The sequence below is a fragment of the Nelusetta ayraudi genome, unplaced genomic scaffold (assembly GCF_046127955.1).
Source record: "Nelusetta ayraudi isolate G7.1 ecotype Tasmania unplaced genomic scaffold, CSIRO-AGI_Nayr_v1 ptg000048l, whole genome shotgun sequence".
Lineage (NCBI taxonomy): Eukaryota > Metazoa > Chordata > Actinopteri > Tetraodontiformes > Monacanthidae > Nelusetta > Nelusetta ayraudi.
Genome location: NW_027466098.1, coordinates 16,358,018 through 16,385,972, shown reverse-complemented (window position 1 = coordinate 16,385,972; position 27,955 = coordinate 16,358,018). Strand labels below are relative to the sequence as shown.

Below are 27,955 nucleotides of genomic sequence, written 5' to 3'. Positions count from 1 at the left end.
TAAAACAAAAACGATAAAATGTGATTATTGCGCATGGTTATAGAGGAGAGGCCTGGCTGCTACGCGGTAAAAACGCAGCCGCATGCTTATTGCCACAATACTAGAAACGTAGTGTTTGTTCGCGTTGCTCGCGTCTCGAAAAAAAAAAAAAGAAATAAAAATACAACAGAAGGCACTTGATCTATCAAAAAAAAAAAAAGGTTTAACTTAGACTTGCTGGCACAGCCAAGCAGCAACGTAGTCAGTCCCCAGAAATCCAACCCCTCGACCGACCCCACCCACCCCACCCAGCCAAGCAAGACGTCTCAAAACTGGGCCTCGCGATTACCTTTACTCCAAATCAGTATTTGTTCTTTACGCTTCCAATACATCATTTTTGGTTTCTCAGGCTCGTTGGAATCAAACAAAAACAATAAACGAGAACAGAAGAAAAGTATATATATATAAAAAAAAAAGCTTGCAAGGGGCCGGATGTAAAGCTACTGAAAGCTAAAGGCAGCAGTCGCAGGGACAGGAGCGGCTTCGCGCAGGGGCGAGCGACGGAGGCAGGAGAGAAGATGCGACCCGGCCGAGCGGTTCGAGGGAAGAGCAGAGAGGGAGGAAAGCAGCGCCGCCTTTGCTCAAGGTTAAAAGACGCCCCCCCCTCTCCCAGGTTCACTGACAGAGCTGTCAAAAAAAAAGTAAAAAAAATTCAGGGACCCTTTGCGTAAATTGTCTGTTCATGGGCCAGCCTTGAAGACGCAGACAAAATAAAGACAAAACACAGCAGTGAGAAACAAAGACGAGGAAAAAAAAGAAGGGAGAAAGAGGAGCGGAGCAGCGCGGCGTCGCCGTTGCCTCGGAGGAGGTCTGGCCTTGCGTGCCACAAGCGGAGACATGGAGTCCAGAGACGCTCGCTGAAATGTCTCGTTAAAAAAAAAGCATCTATGAATCCTTCACAGACTGCTGGAGCAGGCGGCAGTTCGGGAGTGTGTTCAGGCCGACGGAGCAGGAGCAGGAGCAGGAGGAGGTGGAGGAGGAGGAGGAGGAGGAGCAGGAGCGTCGTCCTCTATAACCATGTGAGGAAGCTCTCCTTGTCGATCTTGGTAGCTGCCAGCACCGACTCCATGTCATTGAGGATGTCGGAGCTCAGCGCCTCCTGCAGGCTGGGCATCAACTCCTCGCTCTCCACCACCATGCTCTCGCCCTCCAGGGTGCCCAGGTCCACGTCCGTCCCCGGGATGGTGTCCAGGTAGTCGGGGAAACGGCTGGGCTGTGTCACCATGGAGGACTGGAGAGGGTCACCTGATCAAGAGGGGGTGAAGGGAGAGGAAGAGCGGTGAAAAAAAACTTTGAAAAAGGGCAGATCAAGCTGAGCTAAGCTGAGCAAAACAAAACATCCCTGGGTTACGTTCCTGCAACACTTGTTCTGTGAGGACAGACAATGGCTTGGCAAAGGGTTCAAAAGTTGAGTTACATGAATTAGGTGTTACGTCCAGAATTGAAAATCTAAAGGTGCACGACCAAGTTCAACTTGTAATAGAAACAGAAGAGGAGAGTGCTAACAGAAGTATGCTACTAGGAGAATGCTACCAAGACTATAGTACGCTACCAGGAGTATACTACCTGCTTATGCTAACAGGAGAATGTTAACAGAAGTATACTACCAGGAGTATACTACCATCTTATGCTAACAGGAGAATGCTAACAGAAGTATACTACCAGGAGTATACTACCATCTTATGCTAACAGGAGAATGCTAACAGGAGTATGCTACTAGGAGTACGCTACCAGGAGTATGCTACCATCTTATGTGCGCAGCAGAATGCTAACAGGAGTATGCTACTGGGAGTGTGCTACAGTAGCAGAAGTATACTTCCAGAAGTATGCTACTAGGAGTATACTATCAGGTATTCCTGTTGACACTCTTGTCTAGCCAGACTGCAGTAGATACTTTGGTTGAAAACAGGTCCTTATCAGGGCCATTTTGAGACTATTTGGACTTCAAAACGCCCAACAAGCTGCACATAGATATTTTATGTTTTTTGTTTTGACGCTATTTCCAACATCTCATTGCTATCGTTGGCTTCCATTGTACCAACACTGGGTGGAATCCTGTACCCTCTTCGAAACTCTACAATAGTCACCATGGACTTGTAAACGGGCGCAATTGAAAGGTTTTTGTAGTAGAAGCCGTGTCTGTGGGGCTGGAGCACACTCCATCACTCTCACCTGTGTCCATTTCGTCGACGCTGTTGAGGAAATCATCTGGAGTGCGGGGGACGCTGTAGCTGCTCATACTCAGGCCGCTGTCTGTGCTCTCATCCCTGGAGTGGTAGGTCCCGCTGGGAGAGACACCAAAAGAAGATCCGGGGTTCAAACTCTCGGCGTACTCTCGCACAAGCAAAAAAGTCACGACTTCCGCTGAAGCGTGGGGAAACAGGAAGCGCGTTGGGCTAACCCCGCTGCCCCCCCCCGCCCCCCCACAAAACGCACTTTGAAACTGTACTGTGTGAATCTAATTAAGAGCCGGGGCCAGCGCAGAGAAACAGGCTTTCTGTTTGTACCAAGCGACGGCTCGGCTCGGCCCTCCTGGTCCCCCCCCACCCTCCTACCACCGCACATCCACGGCGACTACGTCTACCTTTGGCCATAATTATAAATCCACGGCCAAACGTGGCCGTTTCTCACCCCATCCGAGAGGGTTATGGGCACAAAAAAAAAGAGCAACCCATGAATGGGGGCATCTGAGAGACAAAGAGGCAAGAGAGGGGACATTTGACAAGCCTATACTAATTAGCAGAGGAAAACATGTAGGCAGAGGCAGGATGAATGAGGCCATTGTGGGAGCCGGGGGGAGTCGGCGTGGGGGAGGAGGGGAGAGATTAGGTCGGCCTGTCTACTGACTAGACCACATGTTCTCATGGCCTGTTTGCTATTCAGCCCTTTTCCTCGCTTCATCCGCTCGCAGAGGAGCCGGAGCCGCGAGCCGCTAACAATGTTTTCTTTCCGCCCTGGAATGCCACGGATAGAAAGAACCATCACGGATGATGATTTTATTTTTTGGGGGGGGGGGAATAAGTATTATATTCTTCTGTTTTAAGAATTAGTGACTCCCAAAGTGCAAAAGCTGCCTCGCTGAAGCTGTTTTGGTTTTAAAGCTAACCGGCTAGCGACAGGCTGCAACGCTCGCACGCCAGAGGTCGTTATTGAGCAGCGGAAAGAGACCCGGCAGGACCGAGGACATGAGTCACCGCCATGTGGGGAGGGTTTAACGCAAAGGAGGAGGTGGAAAAAAATTGCCCTTTTGTTTTTTTTTGTTTTTTTAAAACTTGTGAACCCGCAGGTCAAAAGATCAACCGAGCCTTGCAGGTCTAGCGTGCTCCACAGAGGGCGCCACCTGCGCGTCTGGAGACCAACCTGTTGAGGAATGGGTCGGAGCTGTTGGCGGTCATGGTCCGGGCGTCCTGGGCCATGGGGGAGGACACGGGGTTGGTGCTGCCATCTTGATCCATACTGGGGGGCAGCTGGTTCCTCAGAGCCAGCTCCTGATGGTGATTGGGGGGGGGGAAAGAACACATGAGGAAGACAATCGACCCCGCCCACCCTGTAGCCTTGGAAGCTAATAATAACTTCATCGCTTCGGTAGAACGTGTCACTGCTGCTGGGTTGCAGCTTCACACACCACACACACACAAACTGGTGGACACACACACACACACACACACACACACACACACACACACACACACACACACACACGGCTGCCATCATGGCGTCTGGACGCGGTGTCGTCTTACACTCAGGGCCGACCACCACCACCACCACCACCTCCTCCTCCTCCACCTCCGCCCCCTCCACCTCCTCCTCCACCTCCTCCCCCTCCACCACAGCTGCTGACAATTGTTTTCTACACATGCTGTTTCAGATAAGGGGACGGAAATGACTTCACTGCGATATTCTTTTTTTCATTCTTTCTTCGTCACCTCTTTTTTGTTGTTTTTTTTTTGTTGTTTTTTGCTCCCCTTCCTAACTTCCTTCCCTTGGAGTCCCTAAACAGGAAGTTGGGATGACCTGAGCAGCGTCGCTGTTTGGTAGCTCCCCTCTGGCCGCAATCCAAAGTGGATGTGACTCCTTCTTTTTCTTTTTGTTGTTGTTGTTGTGACGCCATTCAATACGAAGCCGCTATCGCTCAAAGCTTTAAGTGCCTCGCGGTCGGGAAGAACGGACTCAATGTTCTCCAAAACACACACAAAAAAAGTACAAATAAAGTTTGTAACGTGTTCTGTTGTTGTTGTTGTAGTTCCTCGCCTCTCCTTGTCTCAAAGGTTCTGGCATCGCGGCCCGAAGGCATTTCCATAAAGTGAAAACTTTCAACCCAGCATCTCCAGTGCTACATGTTAAAATCTGGTTCTGATTAAGAGCGGTTATGTGGGCTGTGTACTGTAAACAACCTTTATTGGCTCTCCTTCTGCTTCACTCGGCAGTTTCAGCACTCCACAGTCCCCAACAAGTCACACACACACACACACACACACACACACACCTCCACTACTTCCTTACTCTGGCCATGTGGAAGCATTTTGGATGTGACGAGCGCTGCCCCAAAGTTGAACCCTCTGCATAAGCACATGGCCGACCTGATTGCACAGTCTCCCACTATCATCACACGCGGCTATATTTGCAAACATAGTTTGACCTCCTTATGACAAACACACTGTATCTGGGAAAGCTACAGGAATCCAGAGGGGTTTTTTTATTTTATTTTACTGGAATCTCGTGCGTGGCTCTGTCAGGTGTGCACAGTCTGTTAGAGTTAAAGAAAAAAAAAAAAAAGGACATCTACAGATCAGCAGGCGAACATTATATTTAGCCCTTTGTTTACAGCCTTTCCAGAGGAAAAAAATTGGGCAAAAATGCTAAATTGGGGCTTTTTTGAAGGATTCTGAATGATAAGGGAGCTTTCATTGTGGGCTTCTTTTAAGTTGCAAAAAGGAAACAGCAGTTTAGCCGCTGTTTACTCTGAAAGAAAACCCCAACCTTTTTACGCTAAATAAAGTTTGACAGCTGCAAACAAAGCTTCCTTCTCCTGCACAAATCTGTAGCAGCCACGTTTTATTCTCCTCCCCCTGCTCCCGTAATCCTTGGTCCCATTATGGAAGCAGATTGCTCCGTCACATGACTCCTCGGGGAGGTTAAAAAGCAGGTTACTCGGGCAGAAAAGCACCAGCGAAAAAAAAAAAAAAAAAAAAAAGCCCTGAAAGCCAATTTTCTTGCCCCCCCCTCCCCCCCTCCCTTTTTTTTTTTCTTTTTTTTAATTTCATCCAGCTGGATGTACACACTGAGGCCACTTCCTCCGCTGAGAACTTTAAACAAGCCGTGTGAATGACAGGGTAAACAAAGTCCCCACCGGCACCCTCATCCATAATCATAAAGCCTGGTTCAGCCTGTGGTGTTATGACGCAGCCCTGAGTAAACTCTTGGACCGGGCGGCGCCGCCCTGCGTGACGTGTCAGCGTTCGGAAGTGATAAAGTTTGCCGCGCGTGACTCACGATGTCTAAATTGCAGCGGTGGCGGCAGCGGCGGTGTGCCAGTAAAAAAAAAAGGCCCCATCAAAGAGGCCCCTGAACGATGACTCACAATGCTAAACCATCGTGCTTCGGGATTTTTTTTTTTTTTTTTTCGATCAGTGAAACCTTGAGATGTCTGACCTGCGGCCTCTGTCGGAGCAGCTCCTGCTGCTTGAGCCTCAGACGCTCCTTCTCCATCTGCTGCAGTCTCAGCTGGTTGTTGCCTCCCAGGACGCCGCTGTGGCTGCTGGGGCCTTGCTTGACCGGGGCGCTCTGGGTCATCCTCTGCTGGTTCATGGCTGCCAGAGGAGGAAGGAGAAGGTCGACACCATTTAATACCTCTGCCAGTGCGGAGACGAGACAAAAGGTGCATTTTTTTTTTTTTGAAGATGCAGTGAAGCGGCAGTTAGTGGCAGGTAGGGAGGAAATACTTTCACCAGTCAAACACGCCTGCCTTACTCGCTGCGCTCGCTTGGAGCAGATGTGATGATGAGGACGAAAAATAAACAAGGAACAAAACTGCAGATTGCAATGAAGCAGACCAGCGGTCACTTGCTTGATCAGCTTCAGAGTTCCACTGTTCCAAAAATGTTCAAGTTTCACTTGAACTCTTTTTTTGTAAAATCTTTGTTTGCAAAGCATATTAAATCATGATACTGACAAATGTTGATGTCCTAACGTCGATGAAAGCTCGGAACCCTGACAGTGCGGGAGAAGTAAAAGAGCTTTAACATCCTCCGGCTGGTGTGTTTGACAGCTTCGACTCAATCACTGTGACTTATGAAATCCACCCGCCCTGTGAAAGGTGTGTACAGCTCAGTCGGAAGTTTGCAAACACAGATAACTCTCTACACACACACACACACACACACACACGCGTGAGAGATCCTTCAACGCATGGCTGCGTTCGAACGTGGCGCAACAAGACGGACGGGTCGAGCGGAGCGCGGCAGCAGGTTGCGTTGGATGAGGTCAGCAGCTGAAACGAGTCTTCCAGCCGCGACAGCCACAATTCCTGTAAGACCTGTAAGATCTCCTCCCACTCACTCCCTGGCTATGACTGAGGCTTTGTCGCCTGTGCGTGCGTGTGTGTGTGTGTGTGTGTGTGTGTGTGTGGCGGGCGCGTTGCATCAGTTATGACTGATCCGTCCATTGTGTGCGCCGAGTTTCCCCTTCAGACAAATCACAGATCGTCCCTCAGGAGCGACTTCCTGTTGCCTGCCGACTCAACGCTGACACGGGCGCAACGTTGGAATACGAAATAAAGAAAAACTTTCTTTTTTTGAATTTCTTTGCAAAGGTTTGTTACTGTCCTTCACTTTGTTTTCTTGTGAAATCTGCACATGATGGGACCTGGATGCCGCGCTGCTTCCTGTTTGGGGTTCCATGCAAGTTTCTTTCTTTCTGTGAGCTGGAGGGCCGACCTCACCGCAATTGATAACTTCCAGAGTGAATTGCGATAAATTCGACATATTCTCTGCAAAAACCTTCAAGTTCAATTGTATTTTCGTTGATGTACTTTTTGTATTTTCATTTAGCAAATTCTACACAAATAGGACAAAGTGCCCGTTTGCATGCAAAAACTGCACGCAAACACGCAAGAGTGCAGCGCTGCAGTTGGTCCCCCCCCGCCACAGCACACACGCCACTGGCCAGCGATGTGCGTGTCAACAGTATCGTGTATTGGAGTCCCCCCCCCCCCCCTGACCCCACCCCCACCAATGAGACCTTTGTTATTCTGCGGCCCTGGTGTTTGTAGTTCTCAGAAGAAGAAAAAACAACACAGAGCGCCGGCGACTCATGCAAAGTGGGTCACACGTTTTGTGTGTGTTTTTTTTAAATCAGTTGTAGCCAAAAGAGAGAGAGAGAGAGAGAGAGATGGGGAGAGGGGGGAGGACTGGGGGGGGGGCGGGGAGCTGTGGCAGAACCAATGGGGAGAGCTGTTTGCTTATGCGCCCCGAGCACCAACCAAAACAAAACCTTTGACGGTGGGTGGGGTGGGGTGGGGCGGGGAGGGGAGGGGCAGGGTAGGGGCCGAGGGTGGGTTTGGGGGGTAATTTTCATGCAACACCCCCCCAGTCCCCCCAGTCCCCCCCAGTACCAGCAACTCCCACCCCTCCCGGCACCTTTCTCGTCACCATTCAATCACTGTCTGTTTACACTATCTCAGGAGCTGAATGAAGCGCTGCTCGGGGGCTCTCCATGGGAAGCTCCGCTGCCCCCCCGACTCCCCCACCCTCCCTGCCTTCACGTCTACCCCTCCCCCCTCCCTCTCTCTCACTGCCTCTCCAGCTACAACCCCACCCCAGCAAATATCTCTCTCTCTCTCTCTCTCTCTCTCTCTCTCCTCCCCCCCCCCAAACCCCCTCCCCCTGGGAGAGCGAGCCCTCTCCCCGACTCTCCCACTGCCTCTTATCTTACGGCCAGATACTGGAGCCTTTTGTGGGCCGGGTCTCTCCACCGGCCGGACCGCTATCAGCTGTTCCGTGCAGGCAAACCCGGGCCGCACATGGGAGCTGTCGGCAGCTGTAGTTTAGCTGAACACCCCCCATCCCCACCCTACCCCACCCGCAAGCCTGGTACGTGAGCTCGGAGAGGGGGTGGGGGCGTGGGTGCGGAGGGGAGTCGGCTCTCATGCAACACATATGCAACATAGGCGCGTCGTCGTGTCAAAGGTCTGGCGAGGTTTTCATACTCTTTAAGTCTGGCCGATGACTGTGACATTGTCCCCGTCGCAGGCGATAGATAGCGGGGGGAGAAAAAGAGTGTGAAATCTAATCTGGACATCCAGCTGCAACTGTGGGACAGAAATAGAAGCTTTTATGAAATATCTTTCTCCTCGCAGTCGGTAGCTGCGGCCCCAGCGGAAAGTTACTCCGGGACGCTTCCAACGAAATGCAAAGCCAACTTAAGTGTAAAGGTTTTGCAAAACATGAGTGTAAGTGTAAGCAAACTGAGTGTGTCGAAGGAGTATAAGTGGAAAAGTGGAGGAAAAGTTAGAAAAGTGGCATTAAGTACTTATTACTCATGAAGTTGTCCCATGGCTGCATTATAGCCTTTTTCATTGTTGCGTCTCCTCACTGCTTGACATGTACACTGTAGAGATGCTGCTTCGAACATCAGAAAAACAATGCAGGCAGGTCTGAAAAGCTATTCTGCCAACTAGATGCTGGTTTTCCAAATGCCAGCCTCTCCATCACTGCTTCTGGATAAAAACCCACTTTGAAAGGAGAATTATTGGGAAAGCAGCCACAGACAGGGGAGGAGGCTCGACCTTCACTACTGAAGAACCGACAACTCCGGGTTAATTAACTTTTCACTTTTCATCAAACTTCATCTAGGCGACATCACCCCGCCCCCCACCCCCCCGATGCTAGCGCCGTTTCTCTGCTGCACCCCCCGACTTCGCAATGCAGCGTCCTGCAGTGACTCCGACAGCGTTCGGGGGACACGAGCAAACCGGCCTTCGTTCATTAAACTGCCCGGTTGGGGGCAAATAACCTGGAGGTCGCCGCCGCCCGACACAACCAGCGGGAAACCTCCGACTCGTCGCTGCCGCTGTGCGAGTCTCTGTTTCGCTCTCAATCTGTAGCTGCGTCTCCACGACAGTTTTTCGCAAAATAAAAGCGATATTTCTAAGATTTCGACAGAGTACAATTGCGATTTGCAGGTGTTTTCATTGAATGGTGCGAAGCGCATAAGCCGTAATTCTCGTGCAATCTTGTGCTATTCTAGAGGCGACGGAAACGCAGCTACTTACGCGTGAGTTGAAAATGCTCGCGGTTCGCATGAGCAACAATCTTATCGTACTTCAAAGTGCATCACTTCTGACTGCTCAAATCGAAAAATGCTACTTTGTTAGAAGTCCCGCCGCTGTGTAACCATTAAAACAAAAGGGAGGGTGCCCTCGTCAAGGACTCCCCTTGGAGACCAAGCGGCTCCGAGTGCGATCCTTGGAACGCGCCGAGGCGGCGGATTACATTGGTTTGTGAGACGAGGAGCGAAGGACGAGTTCAGCTCATGGCCAGACTGATAGCAGCAGGAAGAGGCTGGGTGGGTGAGGGAGGGTGGTGGTGGTGGTGGTGGTGGTGGTGGGTGAGAAGCAGCGAGAGAGGCACATGCGGGCGGTGCAGCGGGCGGGGCCAGCGGCTGATAAGGGTTGGAGTTAATGCGCTCGGCCTTTTGTCTTCTTCACGCACCTCCGCAACACAACGAGCCGACAACACAGGTCCTTATCAGAGGATCAGAGCGGCAGGCAGACTGACGGGCTGCTGCAGCGCCGCCACATCACCTGGGGCTGCCAGCGGCGGGAAGATCTCAGCCGGCCGCCTTGACTGATTTAGCAACTTGTCATTTTTTTTGCGTTACTCATCCGTTCGCGGACTCACATCACGGCCAGTTTCGATGCGAGGGAATCACGTTTTTATTGACGCGATCACGGAAATAGCAACATGGGAAGACGCTGGAACGCTTCTGTTCAGGGTGATCTCAGAGGCGAAACATTCAGCCGTCTATAAAAAAACAAAGAAATCATCTTTGATCTGTGATTTCTGAGTCATTTCTATGTTAAGTCCGGACACGAGGCCGCCGATTTTCCTCCTGGTTATGGACGGACGGCTTCTGCTTGCACTCGTGCGGCCGTGACGGTACGGATCTTCCCATGAGCTCCACGGAGCAACGTGATAGGATTAATTATCCATTTAAATAAAGAGACACTAGTTTCCAAGCGGAAACTGACTTTTCTGATCTGTTACACTGGATCTGTTCTGGACTTTGGTCTTGGTCCAAATCGCCGCTGCTGCCACCGAGGTCGTCCAGAAAGTTTGATTTCCTTCGTTTCTTCTGATTTCAGCTGGCATCAAGTGAAAGAGAACAGAAGGCGGCTGCCACTCGGATTTTTTTTTTTTTTGTTGAGATTTATAGATCGCAGGCGTATCGCAAATTACAAATCGAATTCCTAAAACTTTGCGTAAGCACCGTTTTTGGGAAGCCTGGAAAAAAAAAAGAAAGTCTTTGGCTAATCCCCCGGGCCAGCAGATGCTACAGACTGGGTGGAAACCAAAAAGGTCAGTTTATTTCTGAACTGGAGACAAATCAACAGGTGAGTTCAGCCTTCATGTCGCTGCTGCAGCATAATTTGCTCAGATGCCAACTTTCTCTCTCGACGGCGGAGGCAGAAAAACATCACATGACCGATAACGCAGCGGCGAGCGACGAGCTGGGCGAGGAGTTACACACTCGGAGGACGGACGACTCTCTCTCTCTATCTCTGTCTGTCCTGCCAGGATTTGATTTCCTTCGCCGGAGCCGAGAGCTTTATTGGTGCAGACAGAAAACACACACACACACGGACTTTTGAACTGTGTGACAGAGCATCCTTAAAGAGGATGTCTGCTCTCTCCTGTCGCTGCCTCCCCCTCTGTTCCTCCAGTTTCATCCCCCGACTTTCTTCCCTTTTCGTCCTGCCTGCCTGCCCCCCACACCCCCGCCCCTCCCCTCTCCACCCCTTCTCTTGCTCGCCCTCGCTCTCTCACATTGGATTTCTTTGACTAAAAAGGTCTGGAACAGATTAAGAGTTGGACCACAGAATAAAGAGGCCTGGCAGAGATTCAAGTCTGTCTGGAGCTGCAGCAGAATGGGGCTGTGCCTGCGCTGGGCCTCACGCAGGGAGGGAGGAAGGGAGGGAGAGAGAGGGAGGAGGGTGGTGGTGGGGTGGTGGAGCCAGCCTGCAACAAACCTTCACTTAAAGGCGCTCTGCTGCTGCTGCTGCTGCTGCTGCTGCTTTTCTTGTCAGAGCTGGAATTAGCCTTCATTATCAAAGCGGCTCGTGATTGGAGGCCCGCAGAGGAAGAGCGCCGATTCTCTTCCGAGTGGAAATAAATGCCCAAAGAAAATAAGAAGAGTTGGGTTCCCGACGTTCTGCGCAACGGCACGTCATGAGTTAACGCCCCCCCCCCACCACCACCACCACCACCACCACCTCTTTCGTCAGTCTCGGGGGGCCCGGCCGGCATCCTTGTGTGCTCAAGACTTAGAAAATCTTCAAAGCGGTTTTACCGATCGGAGCCGCCGTCTCTGCCCAGCTGCTCCGCTCCCCCTCCCCCGACCCCACCGGCCCCCTCCGCCCCGGCCCGGCTTTTAAAAACTTTCCAGCCTGCCCTCAAGAGTGAGAAACACACAGCACGCACGCACAAACACACACTCACGGAGAGAGAGAGAGAAAGAGAGAAAAGTTCTCTCTGCTCCGACAGCAAACAGGATAACAGGCTGCACGCTGGTCCCGAGCCTCCCTGGGGACGGAGCCTGAAGTGCGGGTGAGTCAGAGTGACATAAACAGGAACCTTCACTTCTGGAAGCCCCTTCCCTCCCCCCCTGCCACCCTACCACCCCTCTCTGTGACAGCGGTGGTGGGATTAAATCATTCCGGTGGCCAGAAAGAGAGAAATGTGAGCAACACGTCCTGGAGCCTCGGCCACTAATTCACCAGCAGCAGCAGCAGCAGCAGCAGCAGCAGCAGCAGCAGCAGCAGCAGCCGGCCGTGCCGAGAGCAAAGTGTCAAACTTTAGCCCGGCCCCTCGGGGGGATTAATGGCCAACTCAGCTGTTGCTTTGACACTAAAATGGCGGACAAAAGGTGAGGCGGCGCGCAGGGATCTGTTTCTCGACCATCCGAGACGAGCGACCAATCAGCCGCAGCGGGACTGATGGTGACCGCGGCTGGGAAACATCTTACATGGATTAGCGAGGGCCTTCAACGAGGGAAAAAACAAAACAAAACAAAACAAAACAAAACAGACAACACGTTTTTTTTTTCCTTCTTCTTCCCTTTAAGCACAAGTGGGTACTTTCACTCGTAGCAAAGTCTGAGTTTGGAGGCACGAAAAACTCACCGAAGCGCGGGTCCAGTCGCGGGTCCAGCCATGATGTGGTCTTGTTCTTGTGGTTGATGTAGTAAATTTCTCCCTCTGAGGTAAACGCTTGTTCCCAGCCGTCGGGAAGAGGACCTGATGGGTGACATGGCGGCGGGAAAAAAAAAAAAAAAAAAAAGATTGAGAGGGCGCATCACAGGCGCAACTTTCAATTGCACAACACTTCCCGCCTAAAAATGAATCTAAGAAATTCCCAGAATGCACTGCGGGTGGAAAAGGAATCGATACTCAACTATGAATGCTTTCTATTAATTAGAATGCAATACTGAGTGAAGGTTTTTTTTAATACATGGATGAAACAGGAGCCAATTGATTAAGACAAAGACAAAAAGAAAAGACCTTCAACTGTGAACTCTGTATTGTGTGAGTCACACGGAGCTCCCAAACATGTCAGACAGGACCTGTCACGTTCTACCCCAGTCTTACCTCACCTAGGGCAAATTCCAACTGCATGGCCTGAGCTGAGGTATACAAAGTCTTGGCAACATGTAGGAACTAGACTAGGCCGCTCCGTTCTACTCTGCTCAGCTCTGTTTCAAGAATACGACCAGAAATAACCCCGAAGCCGGAATATACACACCACTGGCTGGGTTCATGAGGTTCTGTTGCTGCTGCTGCTGCTGCTGCTGCTGTTGCTGCTGTTGTTGTTGTTGCTGCTGCTGCTGCTGCTGCTGCTGCTGCTGCTGGACTGGCACAGAACTGGTCGGGGCCGCCTGGTTCATCTGGAGCAGGGCCTTGCGAGGATCCTGCCAAGTGGTGGTTTGATCGATGTGGCTGCAGAGGAGACGAGACAAAAGGCGTCGAGTCAAATCCAGAGCAGAGCAGAGGATCCGAGGCGCTCGTCACTTTCCGAGCAGGCGGCGAACACGGCGGCAGGGCCAGCGGCCGAGCTAAAGACAATCGCCGGGTCACATACAGGAACCGGTGACTCAGTGCAGCTTCACCGAGATTCATCCTGTGATGAAACCCCTGAATCCGTCTCCTTGTTTTCTGTAAACAGCGGCTGTTAACAGGAAGCCGAACACCCTCTGGAGCCAAGATGTAATTAAGGAAGGATTTTGCTCTAAGTCGGAGTTGAACTGACTCTTTTTTCTTCCCCTCCCAACCCTCTGTGCAGTTCACTTGTAGGCACTGAGTCAAAACTGAAACCTAAAGTTCCCATTCTCTGCAGTAACCTTAGAAATCAAACAGGCCCATCCTACTACTTATTTTCACTTGCTCTACTCTTCAGAAAGTTTGCGTTAAAATACACAGTTCTGAAAATCAGCCCTCAGTGATCTCACAAGGGGCACCACAACCCCCACCGTGTGTTTGTTCCACCTATTTTTTTTATTTTTTTTTGTCTGTTCTGGGAAACTAAAACGCAGCATTTTTTGCAGGAGGCTGTAAAAACGCTGCACTTTTCTGGAGAAACTGAGTTTTTGCTGCGGGTGCAATTAACTGTGCGCCGCAGACAAAGCGGCCAGAATCTGGGACCTTTTTCACGAGAGAAGAGAAACCAAACATCTGCCGTCCGTCATAACCGGGCCCACCGTCACTCCTACGAGAAAGTGTGCGCGAGGGGCCGCGATTGGTTTCAAAACAACCATTGTGATGTCAAACAATGTTGCTCCATCTATTTTATGGCTTGTCTGCGGCGGGGACGGGCAGGCAGGAGGGGGTGGGAGGGCTCGGGGTGGGGGCTCATTGTGCTGCGTTGTGTGAAGGCATTGATAATTAGTGCTTTGTTGGTACTTGTTGCTTGATTAAGATGGAAAGCTAATACAGGAAGCCCTCCTCTCCTGAGCGGGACCCTCTCTATTCAGGGAGGGTCAGTCCCAGGGCTCAACGCAGGGGGTCCTTTTTCCTGGAAGTGGCTCGGACACTGTGGAGTGTCAGGGGCTTTAACAATCTGGCGCCACATTTACAAAGCCTTCACCTGCTTGACAAAGGCACAGACTGAGCTACGACCTAAAACCCCGCTATTCACTTGTGCCGCCCCCCTCGCTTTTTTTTTCCTCCTTTTTTTTTTTGTTTTTGTGTTTTTCAAAACATCCCGTCTAAAAGACCTCCCTCAACTCTGCAGCTTGTTTATGACTCTGCGTGTCGAGGCAATATCAACTTTGGCCACTTTGGAATTTTATTCTACGATTATAACAATAACAAAAAAAAAAAAACAAATCCGTCCTGTCGCTTTAATAACGCCGCTCTGGATGCGTGATTCCTTACACCCGATGTAAACTCGACACCGGAGGCCAGATTTGGGAACAGCTGGGCCGAAAGAGAGACTGAGAAAGAGAGAGAGAGGGAGAGAGAGGGAGAGAGAGAGAGGGAGAGAGTGAGAGAGAGAGAGAGAGTTTCTCTTGGCCTGCTGCGGTTATCCCAGCCTGCCTGTCTGCTCTCTGTCCCAGGACAGAGAGGGAGAGGGCCTGACTCAGCACTCCTCCTCCTACACCCCCCCACCCCGCCCGCCACACACACACACACACACACACACACACACACACACACACACACACACACACACACAATGCAGCCCATTTTGAAGCCCCCTCTTGTTTATGCTTTACTGATCAAAGGAGCTGCCAAATCCCCGAACCAAACCCTCCCCCAGCCCTCACACACACACACACACACACACACACACAGGCAAACACCACAAACCAAGCAAAATAGCTGAGAGCTGCTCAGATTGGGGGGGTGGCTTGAGAAAGAGGGGGTCACAGGGAGTGGGGCGAGAGGGGGAAGAGAGAGAGAGAGTGAAAGAGGGGAAACAACATCTACAGAATCAATCTCTCTCCCGCTGAATTCCATTGGCTGCGCGAGTCGTCGTGGTCCCGTTACAGGCTGCGAGCCCCCCCCCCCCCCCCACCACCACCACCACCACTTCCCCCAACCCCTGCTCCCGCCCCTCGCTGCCGTCTTCCCACTCTGGAAACTATGACAGTTATTACAGAGGGAAGGGAGAGCAGGAGGAGGAGGAGGAGGAGACTGGGATAAGGGGGAAGGAAGGGCTTATCGAAAATGAGAGGCCTGCACATCCGGGTACGGCAGCGCCGAGCAGGGCTGCAAGTGGAAACCGCCACCAGCGGAAACCCAGATTCCCTGAAACCCTTCAAAGCCTCTGGGCTATTAATGCCCTTTCCAATTTGTGCCCATCCGAGAGCAGATGTTGTGGGAACCAACACAAATATTGGATTTTCTATCAAATAAAAAAAACCCAGACTGGGAGGCGACCCTCTGTGGCTCCAATCATCCGAGGCACACGTAAACAAAAGGTTTAGCGCGGAAAAAAAAACAAACAAAACAACAAAAACAGAGGAGATTATTATCAAGCGATAAAAAACAATCCACAGCGCGGAAACGCTTCAAAGTCTGCACGGCGCTGCATTGAAAGAGTTCCCGTGTGACGGAACCAGGGAGTGGAGTCAATGAGTTACCGAGAGGCAGTAACTCATCAACAAAGTTTTAAAACTGAGAGATAATCCATTGGGCCGCTCGCTTAACCTGGCCCCCGGGAGCGGCGCGCCGCTTCCTGTTGGCCAAACGTGAAACAATAACAACGTCATGGCAACTGTCGGGGCAGCTGGAGGCCACCAGTTGCCGCCAGGAATTGCTGATGATCCGCAAACCTCGGCGCTCGCAACTGCTCGGTGTTGTCTTTACACGTCTCTGACGCCGCGGCGAGCTCAGCGAGACAGGCGCCGCACCCTCCCCCACCCCTCCCTGCCCTGCCTCCCATCCCTTGGGCAGGGCTGCAATTGGCCAGAAGGGCAGCCACTTGTTGGTCGGTCAAAATATCACAACGAGACTCCAAAATAAACACTCGCACGGCCTTTGGGAGTGGTGATGATGCTTATTAAGTTTTTACCGCGTGGACGTTTGAAAAAGAGGGGTGACTGTGACAGCGAGTCCTTCCGTTAAAACCTGAGCACCGTCCTAATTTCTAGAGGTGGCCCAGATCTGAACGACAGAGCAAAAACAAACCTGAGAGATTTGAAGCGTCCTCAGGAACATCAGAACATCCATATCTGGAATTTCATTCTGGAAATCCAGCCTTTGTGATGTCACAAAGGGAATTTATGCCTGACTGGTTGCTGACTACAAGGTGATCATTTGACTTCTTTCCTGACCTCTTCAAAACATCAAGAAGGTCCAACAAAGCTTCATTTAAAACAAAGGAGTCTGTGAACAAAAGGTTCGTTTTCAGGAGGATAACAGTTGTTTTGTTTTTTTGTTTGTTTTATTAAATTACAAACAAACAAAAAAAAAAACAATTCTGCTGTGCTAGAATGAAAATTTTCTGGGACAGCCAATAAAGTTGCCAGAATGCAAACCATAACTGATCCTCAAAAGTTCCAAGTTCCCTCCTACAGAACCAGCCAATAGATGGAAAGGCCCTGATGGGACGTGGTGTTTCCAACAGGGCTGCCAGTTTCTACCTGCTTGCTGCCGCCGCTGCTGCTGCTGCTGCTGCTCCGGGCGTCATCGTGCTCGGCCGCGCTACTAAAGACCCCCAGAGAAGCACTCTTGAATCAGCCGGCCACTTGACATCTCCTTGACTCATGGCCCAATTATCAAGGTGGCGTTTATTGGGTCCGGCATTATTTATTAAGTGTCTTGGCGCAGAGCAGCTTTTCACACTGGGGTTAAACTTGACATTGCTTAGATGATTTACCATTTAACTGTTGGGACTCAAATCACGTGGAAGCTGCTACCTGCTCGAAAAGCGTCCCAGTGGAAAACACAACTTTTCTACAGGTAGTTTTAAAATAAACAAAATCTGACAACATACTGCAGAATATCACCATTGTCAAACAGATGCTTCTGAAGAAATCTGACTGTTTCACTTGTTGTCTCTTTCGAGTCCGAAAAAAAATTCCCGTACAACAATAAATTAGCACTGTGAATGAACGACTGAATGACCTTTGGTCTGAATTTCCAAATACTTCTTTCTTGCTGAATTCTCAAAACCAGTTGCTCCATAGCCGCGTCCCACTGGTGCCAAAAGGGAGTGAAGCTTTGGGAATCCACCAATCACAAAATGCGGCCCGCAGCCGCGTTGTCAAATGCTAAAAATGGGCTCAGCAGGCCGCAGCGGCCCCACCCTGGGAGTGTATACTTGGGAGGCGGTTGACGCAGCGACTGGAGAGCGGACGGAGGGAGGCCAGATGTAACGAGGTCTCTGAGGATGATCACCTCCGCTCTGGCTGTCTGGGGGATGCCTGGCTGGCCCTCTATCAGCAGGACATCATCAAGAGAGATTAACTGGGCTGACCTTTGTGACCCCATTGTGGCTTTAAGTTTCCCTTTGAAGGACAGTTTGAATTATCACACCTCAACGAACTAAACCGCAATTTATCAGGGCTGAGTGTGGTCCAGGTTGACTGCTATCAGCACGCCTCACTCTTCTTTATCAACACTCATTATTTTCTTTTGCAAAAACCAATTGATTTAAAGGAGCAATGGTTGGAGGACATTATACTTTTTTTTTTACGTTAAAACAACAGAGTCAAAATAATTAGATTACATATTACACATATCCAACTAGGTCTTATTTTGTCTCTTTGGCACCTCTACCATTACAAAAACACATAAGCCAGTGAGCTAGCGGGCTAGCTTCTTATGGCCAGTCAAGAGGTGTTGATGTTGGCTGGTGTGAGAAACGTTACCATAAAGGAAGGGGTATTCTGGCCGGAGGGTGGTAGTTCTATACCAGGCCGTCCATGGTAGAGTTGCCATCCTCCCCGTTTTCAAGTCAATGAACCTAAACTTTCCAAGGTAAAAGGCATAAAAACATCACACAGGGGTTGCATTGAATATTTAAATTCTGCTACGTGACCGCCAACGTTTAGGAAGTCCACCTGAGAGGGTCCACCACTCCAGAAATGACATCTCTGTAAAGATGGCCCTCTGCGACAGTGGAGGCATTGATGTCTGGGACAGAGGTGTTACATCAAGACTTTGGTAAACACTGGACTGACTTTCTCACAGTCCCATTTGTGTACCGAGCTGACAGACCCCGGTGGAACAGGAAGGGCCTTGTCTGTGTGTGGTCAATAAACCAAAAGTTTGTCAAACACAAAGTTGCTCCAAATGAGGGCTCCATGCGAGCTTACGGCCCAGGCTTTGGCGGCACCATTTGTGCGTGAACGGGTGGCCTCAATTCGGTTGGAGTCCGGATTCATGCCCTTTAGACGGAGCAAAAAAGCCTGGAAAGCGCGTAGACAGAAAAGGACTGGAGCATTAAATGTGATGCCCAGAAGAGGATACAGCAAAATAGAGCAAGACAATTTCATTTACTTATTGATTTATCTAAAAAACAGCATGTGTTGCTGATCTAAAAGCAGGCTGGGAAAAGTGACACAATTCTGCGCGGCAGAACCATGAGGCAAACACATGATGGCTTTAATAGATTTTTCCTTGTTGATGTCGGGGATTTTTATAAACATGGTCCAACCATGGTCTAATCTTTGATAAACTGATTAAATTAAATTAGAGGTACAACCACCAACCGGAATTACCCAGATCATCCACATTTTGATTAGCCCTACAGATATTGACCGCAAGTAATCCCGGCATGGATAAAGTGTGCGGCTAAATGCTTCCTGCTTTAAAGCTTCTGTTTGTCTTTTCATTTTGCGCGACAGATGTTCAGGAATCCCTCCGCCGGCCATCACCCTGTTTACCTCAATAGCCAATCGAGCGTTCGGCCCCAAAAGGTGAAAACTAACATAACCTCCTCGTGTTGCACAAAGAGTGGATTAATAATTTACTTTTGCTGTTAATTACAAAGGGCGTGAGTCAGCCATTCTGCTGGTGAGAATCCAGGCTCATCAAAACAGTTTAAAATCCAATTGAGGATCCACAAAGGTTGCCCATCAACGCTTGGCTCTACCTGCCCCTGGGGCCAGACAATGGCGACTCCCCCAAAGCTCTTTGTCTGCTTCGGGCCGATTTCCCACGGACTAAAAGCTCATTCAAAGCTGCATTTAATAAGCGCCCGGAAACAGTGATTACCCCTCCTGGTTCACCGGTGTGTCTAAATTAGAAACCTTCATTAGTTTATGACCCAGCCCTGAAGAGTGGTCCGTCCCCACCCCCACCCAGCTCGCCGGCACTAAGCAAGGTGACCCAACCTCCACGCCCCCGCTGCCATAAATCAAAGGCCACGGCAAACTGGTGGAAGAAGAAGGAGGAAAGGTCAACAGACTTTGTTGACATTCTCCTCACTTCACTTTTTTTTTTGTTGAAGCTCTTTTTATGCGACAACAAAAACAAAACAAAAAAAGTTTGTTGTCTTAGAAAAAGTTTGGCCAAAATATTTTTGACAAGCTCTTAAAAAGATCTTCTTAATTTAGTTTGCATTTTTGAAACAGAAACACAACGCAGCAGAAAAATCTATTTTCTTCAGAAATTTAAAGACAAAGAATGAAGTTCTTTCACTTTTAATCGCCATATCATTTAAAAAAAAATACTTTCTGGAAATTAACTGTTATTGACTTATATAGTATTTAATACTTTTTGTAATATTTCAACATTATTCACGACTCGTGTCCATACTTGAAATCTACAATCTCATTTCAGAACAGACAAACAAGGTGCAATGCGCAAGAAAGCCTCAGTTCTCCTCTGCTGCCAATCTTCAAACTTCATGTCGACCATTTGTCTATTTTAGGAAGCCTCACATGAGCCTCGACAGGCCCCGGCTCTGAATAAAGATCACTGTTTCACTGCTGGACAAAAGGAGGGCCGGAGTTTCTCTTGGCCCCTCTTCTAGTCAACTCCACATGGCTGCCATTTAACTCCATTGACACAAAAGAGGCACCGTCACAGCGCCACATCTCCATTCATAGCAAAACGGAGCCGGGCTTTTTAAAAGGATTGAGACCGCTTGGCATCCGTGCAACTGCAGTGATTCATGGAGGCTGATGGTTCCCGACTGTATGATGATCACAGTTGTGCCGGTAACCAACAAGAGGTGACGGAGACGCAAAATCAGGGATTTGGAAAAAAAAAAAAAAAAAAAATGGACAACCCAAAAAAACCTTTTGCGTCCCAGTTGGAACATCTTTAAGGACAACGGCGGTCACCTGAGTGTAACGTGAGCCCCCTGCTCTCTGCTGTGCTCTGCTAACTGGTGACGGACTTCTCCAACCCCCACCCGTCCGCCCACACACACATACACACACACTCGCTCTTTCTATCTCTCTCTCTCTCGCTCGGCTTCACTCTTTCTGCGAGCCGTCTCGGTCAGACAGCCCCCTGTTTATAAATAGGGGAGTGTCTTTTCCAGCAGCTCTGCCGAGGCCGGCTGTATTCTGGATCGAATGTCTTCACTTTGATGTGCCGTACGTGGAAGACGTCTCCTGGAGTTTTCATTACTGGAACACAAACAGTGTGTCGCACACTTGCACCGGCTGAACCGGGCCGTTTGTCGGCTGGAAGCAATTCGCCTTCGACCCCCCCACCCTCCCACCACCACCACCACCACCATTTTTCTTTTTTGTATTTATTTATTTTCGTTTTGTTTTTTAAAGCTTCTGAACTGCTTTTCTCCAAAGTGGAGAGTGAGATGGTCCAGATTTGGACAGATTCAGACGTGCAAATAGCCATTAGCTTGCTGTGATTTTCCACTGTTGTTTTGTTTAACGTTTTATGAATGTAGCATGCAAAAAAATAGGCCCGAGTTTAACTTTCAGGATGTCTAGCTGAGCATTTTTGTTTTGTTTTGTGGAAAAAGTGTGCGCTATGTTTAATTACACATTTACCAGGATTGTAAAGCCGTGCATCTGTAATGATATACCGTGAGTCTATGCACGCGACTCCCTAAAAATAAAATGAGCTCAAAAATATCGAACAGTCACAACTCAGTTCTTTGGCTTATGTTGTTTGGAGCTCTCAGCTCTGTGCTGCAGTTACGCTCATCTGATTGTTGGCCTTCATATAAGAACAGCTGAAAAAAAAAGGAGTCAAATTTGAGCAATTACATAATTGTTATATAACAAGAAGAGGTGCTGTTTTAATAACAATCAAAAAGACAAATCACCGACTTGCTTACTCTATTGGATAACAACGGCGTGTGCTAAAAGCGTTAAACAAGTTTCAACTCTACTTTGGGGGGGAAGAACGCTGCAACTACATTTACAAAATTGCTTCATTGTCTGCAGGGGCATTAGCTCAGTCCGTTTCCCAACAACTGCAGTGATCCTGGGAGAGGCGGCGTGAGACAACAGTCCTCTCTCTCTCTCCCTCTCCTACGCTTCCTCCCACCCCTCACCCTCCGTCCTTTTGTACAATTTTAGAAGGGAGTACTCAAGCCGGGCCAGATGTTCTCCAGATGTGAGACCTTAAACATCTGGTGCCGAGGGCCCTTTCCCGATCCGACCGAATTTGAAGCCGTCATGTTTGTTCAGACCCTGCGTCAGAGGGCGATATTTGCCTCAAGTGCCGACGGTTTGTTTTTTTTTGCGTTTGGCGAGGAGGACGGGTCAGCACGAGCTGCTGACCGGGTCGCCGCCTTTACAAACACAACCAGAAAGTCGCTCAGCAGAGCTGTGCAGAACTTCAGCGTGAAAAGGCAGGAAAATGGAAGCACAGAGGAAGGTGAATAAGAAAGGCCTGAAAAGGTGGGAAAAATACTTCTTAACTAAAAGGCTTAAAACACCTGCTATTTAAATGAACGTGGAGGAGATTTTCTGGGGCTGCAGAGGAGTGTTATGAGAGCTGCATGTCCTGCATGTGGCAACGATACTTCATTGTTTCTACCGAAACCTGAGACCAAGAGAAGGAGCCCAGCATGCAGCAGCAGCAGCAGCAGCAGCAGCCCCACAAATGACCTCTCTTATTTGCAACCAAATTTAATAAGCTACAATTTGGCCGTTGCAATTGTCTCCTTTTGAATACTGGCCACACTGTTGTGCACCGTGCCGGTCTGGAAACCGTCGCGATTGTCAGAAATAGTGTACACTGCACAGACCTGCGTGGTCTCACGAGCACTCCTGTGACAGCCAACCCGGAGACACGCAGCGCACCGGGAGTTGCACAACAAAAAGTTCATTGACGTCCGCTCGGAGAACAACTAGCAAAAATCACAACACGTCAATCAAACTACTAAATATCCTTTCGAAACGATGACAAGTTCTCCTTCACACATCTGTCTAAATGCAAAGAGCATTCAAGTTGAACAGGGGCGCCGACACTTGTCGCAGGTGCACTTACTTGAGGAAGTATCTCTGGCCGGAGCTGGTCTTCGCCATCTCCCAGCCAGGTGGCAGGGGCACGTCGTCGGGAATCTCGTAAGACGACTGACGCATGTGCTGAGGGGAGGCGCCCGGAGGCCCCATGCCTGACAGGGAGCCTCCAGAAACGGGCCCCAGCTGTAGGGAGGCTGGGGAGGAGTGCGCACGGACGTGGTGAGGCGTGAGAGCGCCGCCGCTGCCGGCATCGGTGCTGGCCTGAACGATAAAAAAAAAAAAACATTGATATCCAGCGAAAAGGAGCCAAAGATAAATGAAAAATGAATGAAAACGATCCTTTAAATATACTTTTTATTTCGTAGAAACTATTGCATCGCATTGTATGGCAGTTTGAAGAAGACCTGACAACATTATAAAGGATTGATGACCAGTGTTGACAAGTAATCTATTACTAAGTAATCCACTACTGTAATTAAACTACTTTTTGTGTAACGGAGTAATGTAACAGGATTACTGGGGCAAAACTGGTAATTATATCATTATTACTATCAAGTAACGATTGAATGTCTGACATTTAGAAAAACAACCGAAAACAACGTCGCAGATTGATCATGATCGTAATAAGTAATGAATTATTACAATTATAATTACTATTGAAGGAGTAATCAGTCATCAGTGGTCAGATTACTTTAATGGAGTAATCCCAACGACACTGTTGATAACAGTCGAATCACACATATGTCTGTCTGGGTCGTGCAGTTGTATATGCATGAAGCTGAGGTCCGGGGCCTACAGTGGGACTGCTGTGTGGAGGGAGGGTGGGTGGAGGCGGCCTGCTCCGCACGAGAGACGCGCATGCGCACCGAAGGCAAAACTCCCCGGAGATCACAAGCAACAGTTGTGCAGGGCGGTGGGGGGAGGGAGGTAAATAGGATGAATTGAACAATCGGGTGGTGTTATTTCGTTTCTTTTCTTTCTTTCTTTTTTTTTTTGGCCTCTCACTTTTGTTAAAATTACAGCCGAATAACAATCAAAAACAACCAAGTGTGTTAGAAAATCGCTCCGGTTCAGTCTCACATGACACGCCTGACATTTCCACAGAAACAAGAGTGGGTTTCTTTTTAAGAAACGGCAGTAATCAAACGCTGACTTTCACTTGCACTGGTTCATGCAAATCTATAGTCACAGCCCGATCTTATGCATATCTGGTTTGCTTGCAAGCATAGCTAAACGCCCTTAAAGCCCCCCCCCCAATCCCCAGCCAGGATGTTTATGTTTCTGCAAAACATTCTGCTGGGGCGGAAAAGAAATGAACATCTCGTTTTGTAGGTAAACACAGTTGTTGGGGGAGGGAGGAGAGAGAAAAAAAATCTTCTGCATTCTACATTTAAGATTATCTTCATGTGAGTGTAGGAGGTGGACTGGGTGTAAATCGCCTGTACCAGTCACGCACTACTGCGGGGCCTGGGCCCCCCCACACAGGACGGACCTGGGCCCCCCACACACACAGGACGGGCCCTGCTTCCAGCGTGATTTCTGGGAAGGGGGCAGAGCGGAGACAGGGCGGGCTTACTTGTCTGGAATGGGACTTTGGTTCTGGGGGTTTGAAGAAGGAGTCTGGGAGCTTCCTCATCCTCATGGGCACCGACGGGGGCACCATGGTGTTCTTGGGGTTCATGACGGCGTTGAAAAGCGCCTCCAGGTCGGTCTCGGAGTCGCCCCGTACGTGGACAATCTGGTGTCCGGCCGGAGGGTTGTGCTGGCTTGGATCCATTGTCCCGAAAAACAAAACTTTGAGAGGGGTGGAGGGGAGAAAAAAATAATAAAGTTCGAAAGTCGCCCCCCCCCTCCTGCAAAAAAAAAAAAAAAAAAAAAGTTCAAAACAATCCCAAAGTTTGTTTTTTGTTGTTGTTTCCCTTCACGCCGAACGCGAAGCAGGAAATCTCGACAGTCAGATGAAGGTTTCCCGAGTCATTCTCGAGTCGAACAACCGACCAAAGTTGCTTTCTCCACAAAAAACAAAAGTGTTAGCTGTCGAAAGCGGCCGTTAAAGACAGCGTTTTCCTGCTTACTCCCGTTGGCATAGTTGTGAGTTTTTAACCAACGATCGAGCTCACACACGGGAATCTAAGCGCAGTGTTGTCGTCCCCTGTCCCAACTTTTTTTTTTTTTTTTTCTTTTTCCAAAGGGAGGAAAAAAAAACCGCAGACGCAACCGAAAAAAAAAAGTCGGGGGAAAAAAAACTCACAAAACAAAAAACCCCCGACAAAGTCCGAACTCTTCTGCACTTCCTGCCGAGGTAGAGTTCAGAAGAAATCTTCCTCTTCGGAGGAAAAAGTCATAGTTCGAAAGGAACAAATCTCCGCAGCGCACTTGGTTGAAAAAAAAAGTTTTGCCCCAGACGAGCCTAAACTTCGGGCAGGACATCAAACTTTATGACTCATGGGACGTCTGCTCCAGGGGCGGAGCTTGGCTCTAATTGGGACGAGGGTGTTTTAAAGGTACAGTCTGCGTGGCGCAGGGCTCCCACAAGAGGATCGGGACACTTCACTTGAACTTATTCCTCACTTTTATGAGTTGATTTGAACGTTTTTAACCTTCAGTTATATGGAAATTGTCGATTCCAGTTGTTCACATTCCATCACTTCCTGTCCTAAAGTGCGCAGGATTCCTGCACTGTCTGGCACAATGGCACGGGAATGTTTTGTTGTTTATTTGTTAGTAATGGTTAGTAACCATTCCCCCCCCCCCACCCCCCCCACATTCAATATTGTTTGGAAATGAAAACACCTGAGGAATGTCATGCAAGACAAAGTCTAATTGGACAATAATAATAATAATAATAATAATAAGATAAACAACAGTAACAATAACAACCGGTGTCACTCTATTCATCAAGTGCAGTTACAACGGCAGTGCAATTATTATATAACAGAATATTTATATTCTTTTTTATACATATATCTTAGGCTTTCTATGTTTTTCACCTCTGCTACTGTTTTCTGTACTTGTTTATAGATTTTTTTTTTATTTTATTTCCCGAGAACATTGTCTGGAAGTATCAATAAAGTTCTATCTACGGTAAATCTAATCAACAAAAATGTTAGCAAATGCACAAAGAACACCAATGATACCCAATACCCCAGCTTGAGTCCACTTGGCAAAACAATTGAAAGCACAAATGCAACAAAAGTGCAATAACCATAGATGTTGCTGTGTCAAATGCACATAAAAGCATCAGAATTCTAAATAAAAACACTCTCATTTTAGTATTTTTGATTAACGTTGTTTTTAATTTCCATGCTTTTTCAAACGAGTATATGTTCACTATGTTTGATGTGTAAGGCTTTTTTTTTTTTTTTTTTTTACTACACTAGTTTAAGACAGGACATATTAATATGGATGGGATTAATAAATTTTAAAAAAATCTGTGTTTTTAGAGTTCAACATAATACCTTCTTTCATCAGAAACATATAATGGAAGTACTTTTTCTTTTCTTTTTTTCCTTGTTTTTTACAGTTCTCATGAAAAGTAGATCTATGCAAGTTCCCACAATTGTTATGCTAATGTGGCCCCTCTTCCATTGAGAAATCATCGGAAGAGTCAAGATCCACACACTTTGGATACAGGGGCTCTGTTTAAACTCATTTTCCCATACAACCCCTGAATGAATGATTATGAAGCCCCATTTAATACCCACAGACACTGTAGCCTCCCAGTGAACAGATGCCACTCACACACACATTGTTTTCCGAAGCGCTCAACTTTAGTTCGATTAGTCCTATGATATATATACCATGTATGCAATACATCATGTTCTTATTTAATGGCATTCAAATGAACATTTTTAATTAAAAAAACAACAAAAAAAAACAATATATAATGAGCAGAAAATATATCATATTAAGTTCCCAGGAGGAGTCAGTGGGATTTATTTTTTTTTATTTTTTTTGGCCCTCATTGTAGACCTGTTTTATGCACTGTGCTATTCTCAGGGGATCTATTCAAGATAACGTTTTAATAAGGGCCGTACAGCTGTGTGAGAACATTAGAATGTCTGTGCAGCAGGCCGCCTAATGGATGCGCAACAATGCCGCACATTTTGGATTTATGAATGACGCATTCTGTGCACACATGCTGCCAGTCAAGAGATGTCCATTGTTTGCGTGTAGTGGTCATTTTCGCGTCATTGTAACGCACTCAGACACATTAAAAGAGATGGACTGCAGTGGCCCCGGCGGCCCCCGAGGGGACCACCCACTTCGGCATAGTCGTGGCCATTATCTTTCCACCCCCTTCAAAGGCGACTTTCAAGCGTTGCCGTCAAAAAAAAGTTGCGTTGGAGGCAAATGCTGTGTTTTGCAGCGGAGACTTTTTTCTTTCTTTTTTTTTCTTTTTTCTCCCCCCCCCCCTTCATTTTCACCGAATCAATCCGAGGCTCACAGAAGGAGGCTATTTCGGTCGCCACCGTTTAAAATTGCTTCGGCCTGGTGTTATTGTCGGATATGGTGACGCACGGTGTTGCTACAGGCAGATGGGCAGATAAAACGCCACGGTGCCCCCTGCAGTTTGTTTTAAGAAGTGGACCGTATGGTGGGTAGACCATTGTTTGAATTCCGACACAGAAACTTCTTTTAACGCATTTTTGACAACAACACATACAATACTCAAAATCGAAATGACAGCTTGACAATTCATTTCACTTTACAACACTACTTTAAAGAAACAATTCCCATCTCGATTCCCTGGCCTGCGGCGATGAAACGGGGGGGTGGGGGGCTTTTCGATGTCGGCCGATCCGTGTGACCTTTTTGTGTTTGTATAAATAGAATGTGTCTAGCGCATTTTGTCTTGCACGACGTCCAACCTTGAAGCGGTCTGTGCATCCCCGTCTATGTGTATACATATATACATATGCGCAGACAGCGGACAAAGCTCACGAACCAGTATCCAGTCAGCTCCAAAGCCGCAAGCGGTAATTCTGTTGTGCAGAACCAAAGCTAGACAGACGCACGTTCACCGCAAGCTAAATGGGCTGTAACTAAACACAGCAGGAGGGGGTGGGGGAAGCACTTGTGAGATTAAGCCTCACAATGGACCAGAGGTACAAGCTTGAACTTGCATGTGGGGAAATATCTTCCATTATTTTTCGTCTCTCCTGCCCTCTCTTGTCAGGTTATGGGTGCCGTGATTGTTCGGGCTTAAATGTACTAAGCAGCTATAATGACTGAAAACATAAACTCCACAGTGGGCTAAAGGGCACAGATTTCAGAGTCGGAGAAGGATCCCAGCAGCATC

At 48.5% G+C, this 27,955-nt stretch overlaps 1 protein-coding gene across 1 annotated transcript; it reads right to left on the bottom strand.

Annotated features, from left to right (window-relative positions):
- Window positions 1–449: 449 nt before the first annotated feature.
- Window positions 450–25,076, bottom strand: yap1 (Yes1 associated transcriptional regulator). The gene is made up of 8 exons (XM_076036721.1): window positions 24,230–25,076; window positions 22,679–22,914; window positions 13,059–13,252; window positions 12,440–12,553; window positions 5,692–5,849; window positions 3,400–3,527; window positions 2,212–2,324; window positions 450–1,284 (listed from the first exon to the last, which is right to left on the bottom strand). Exons 1-8 carry the CDS (start codon window positions 24,428–24,430, stop codon window positions 1,049–1,051), a joined length of 1,380 nt encoding a protein of 459 aa, XP_075892836.1. The 5' UTR covers window positions 24,431–25,076; the 3' UTR covers window positions 450–1,048.
- Window positions 25,077–27,955: the final 2,879 nt, after the last annotated feature.

Coding starts and splice junctions, on each gene's coding strand:
- yap1 (XM_076036721.1), bottom strand. CDS start 24,430: ATGGATCCAAGCCAGCACAACCCTCCGGCCGGACACCAGATTGTCCAC. Junction 22,915..24,229: donor CAAAGTCCCATTCCAGACAA/GTAAGCCCGCCC, acceptor TTTATCGTTCAG/GCCAGCACCGATGCCGGCAG. Junction 2,325..3,399: donor TCCGACCCATTCCTCAACAG/GTTGGTCTCCAG, acceptor TGTCTCTCCCAG/CGGGACCTACCACTCCAGGG.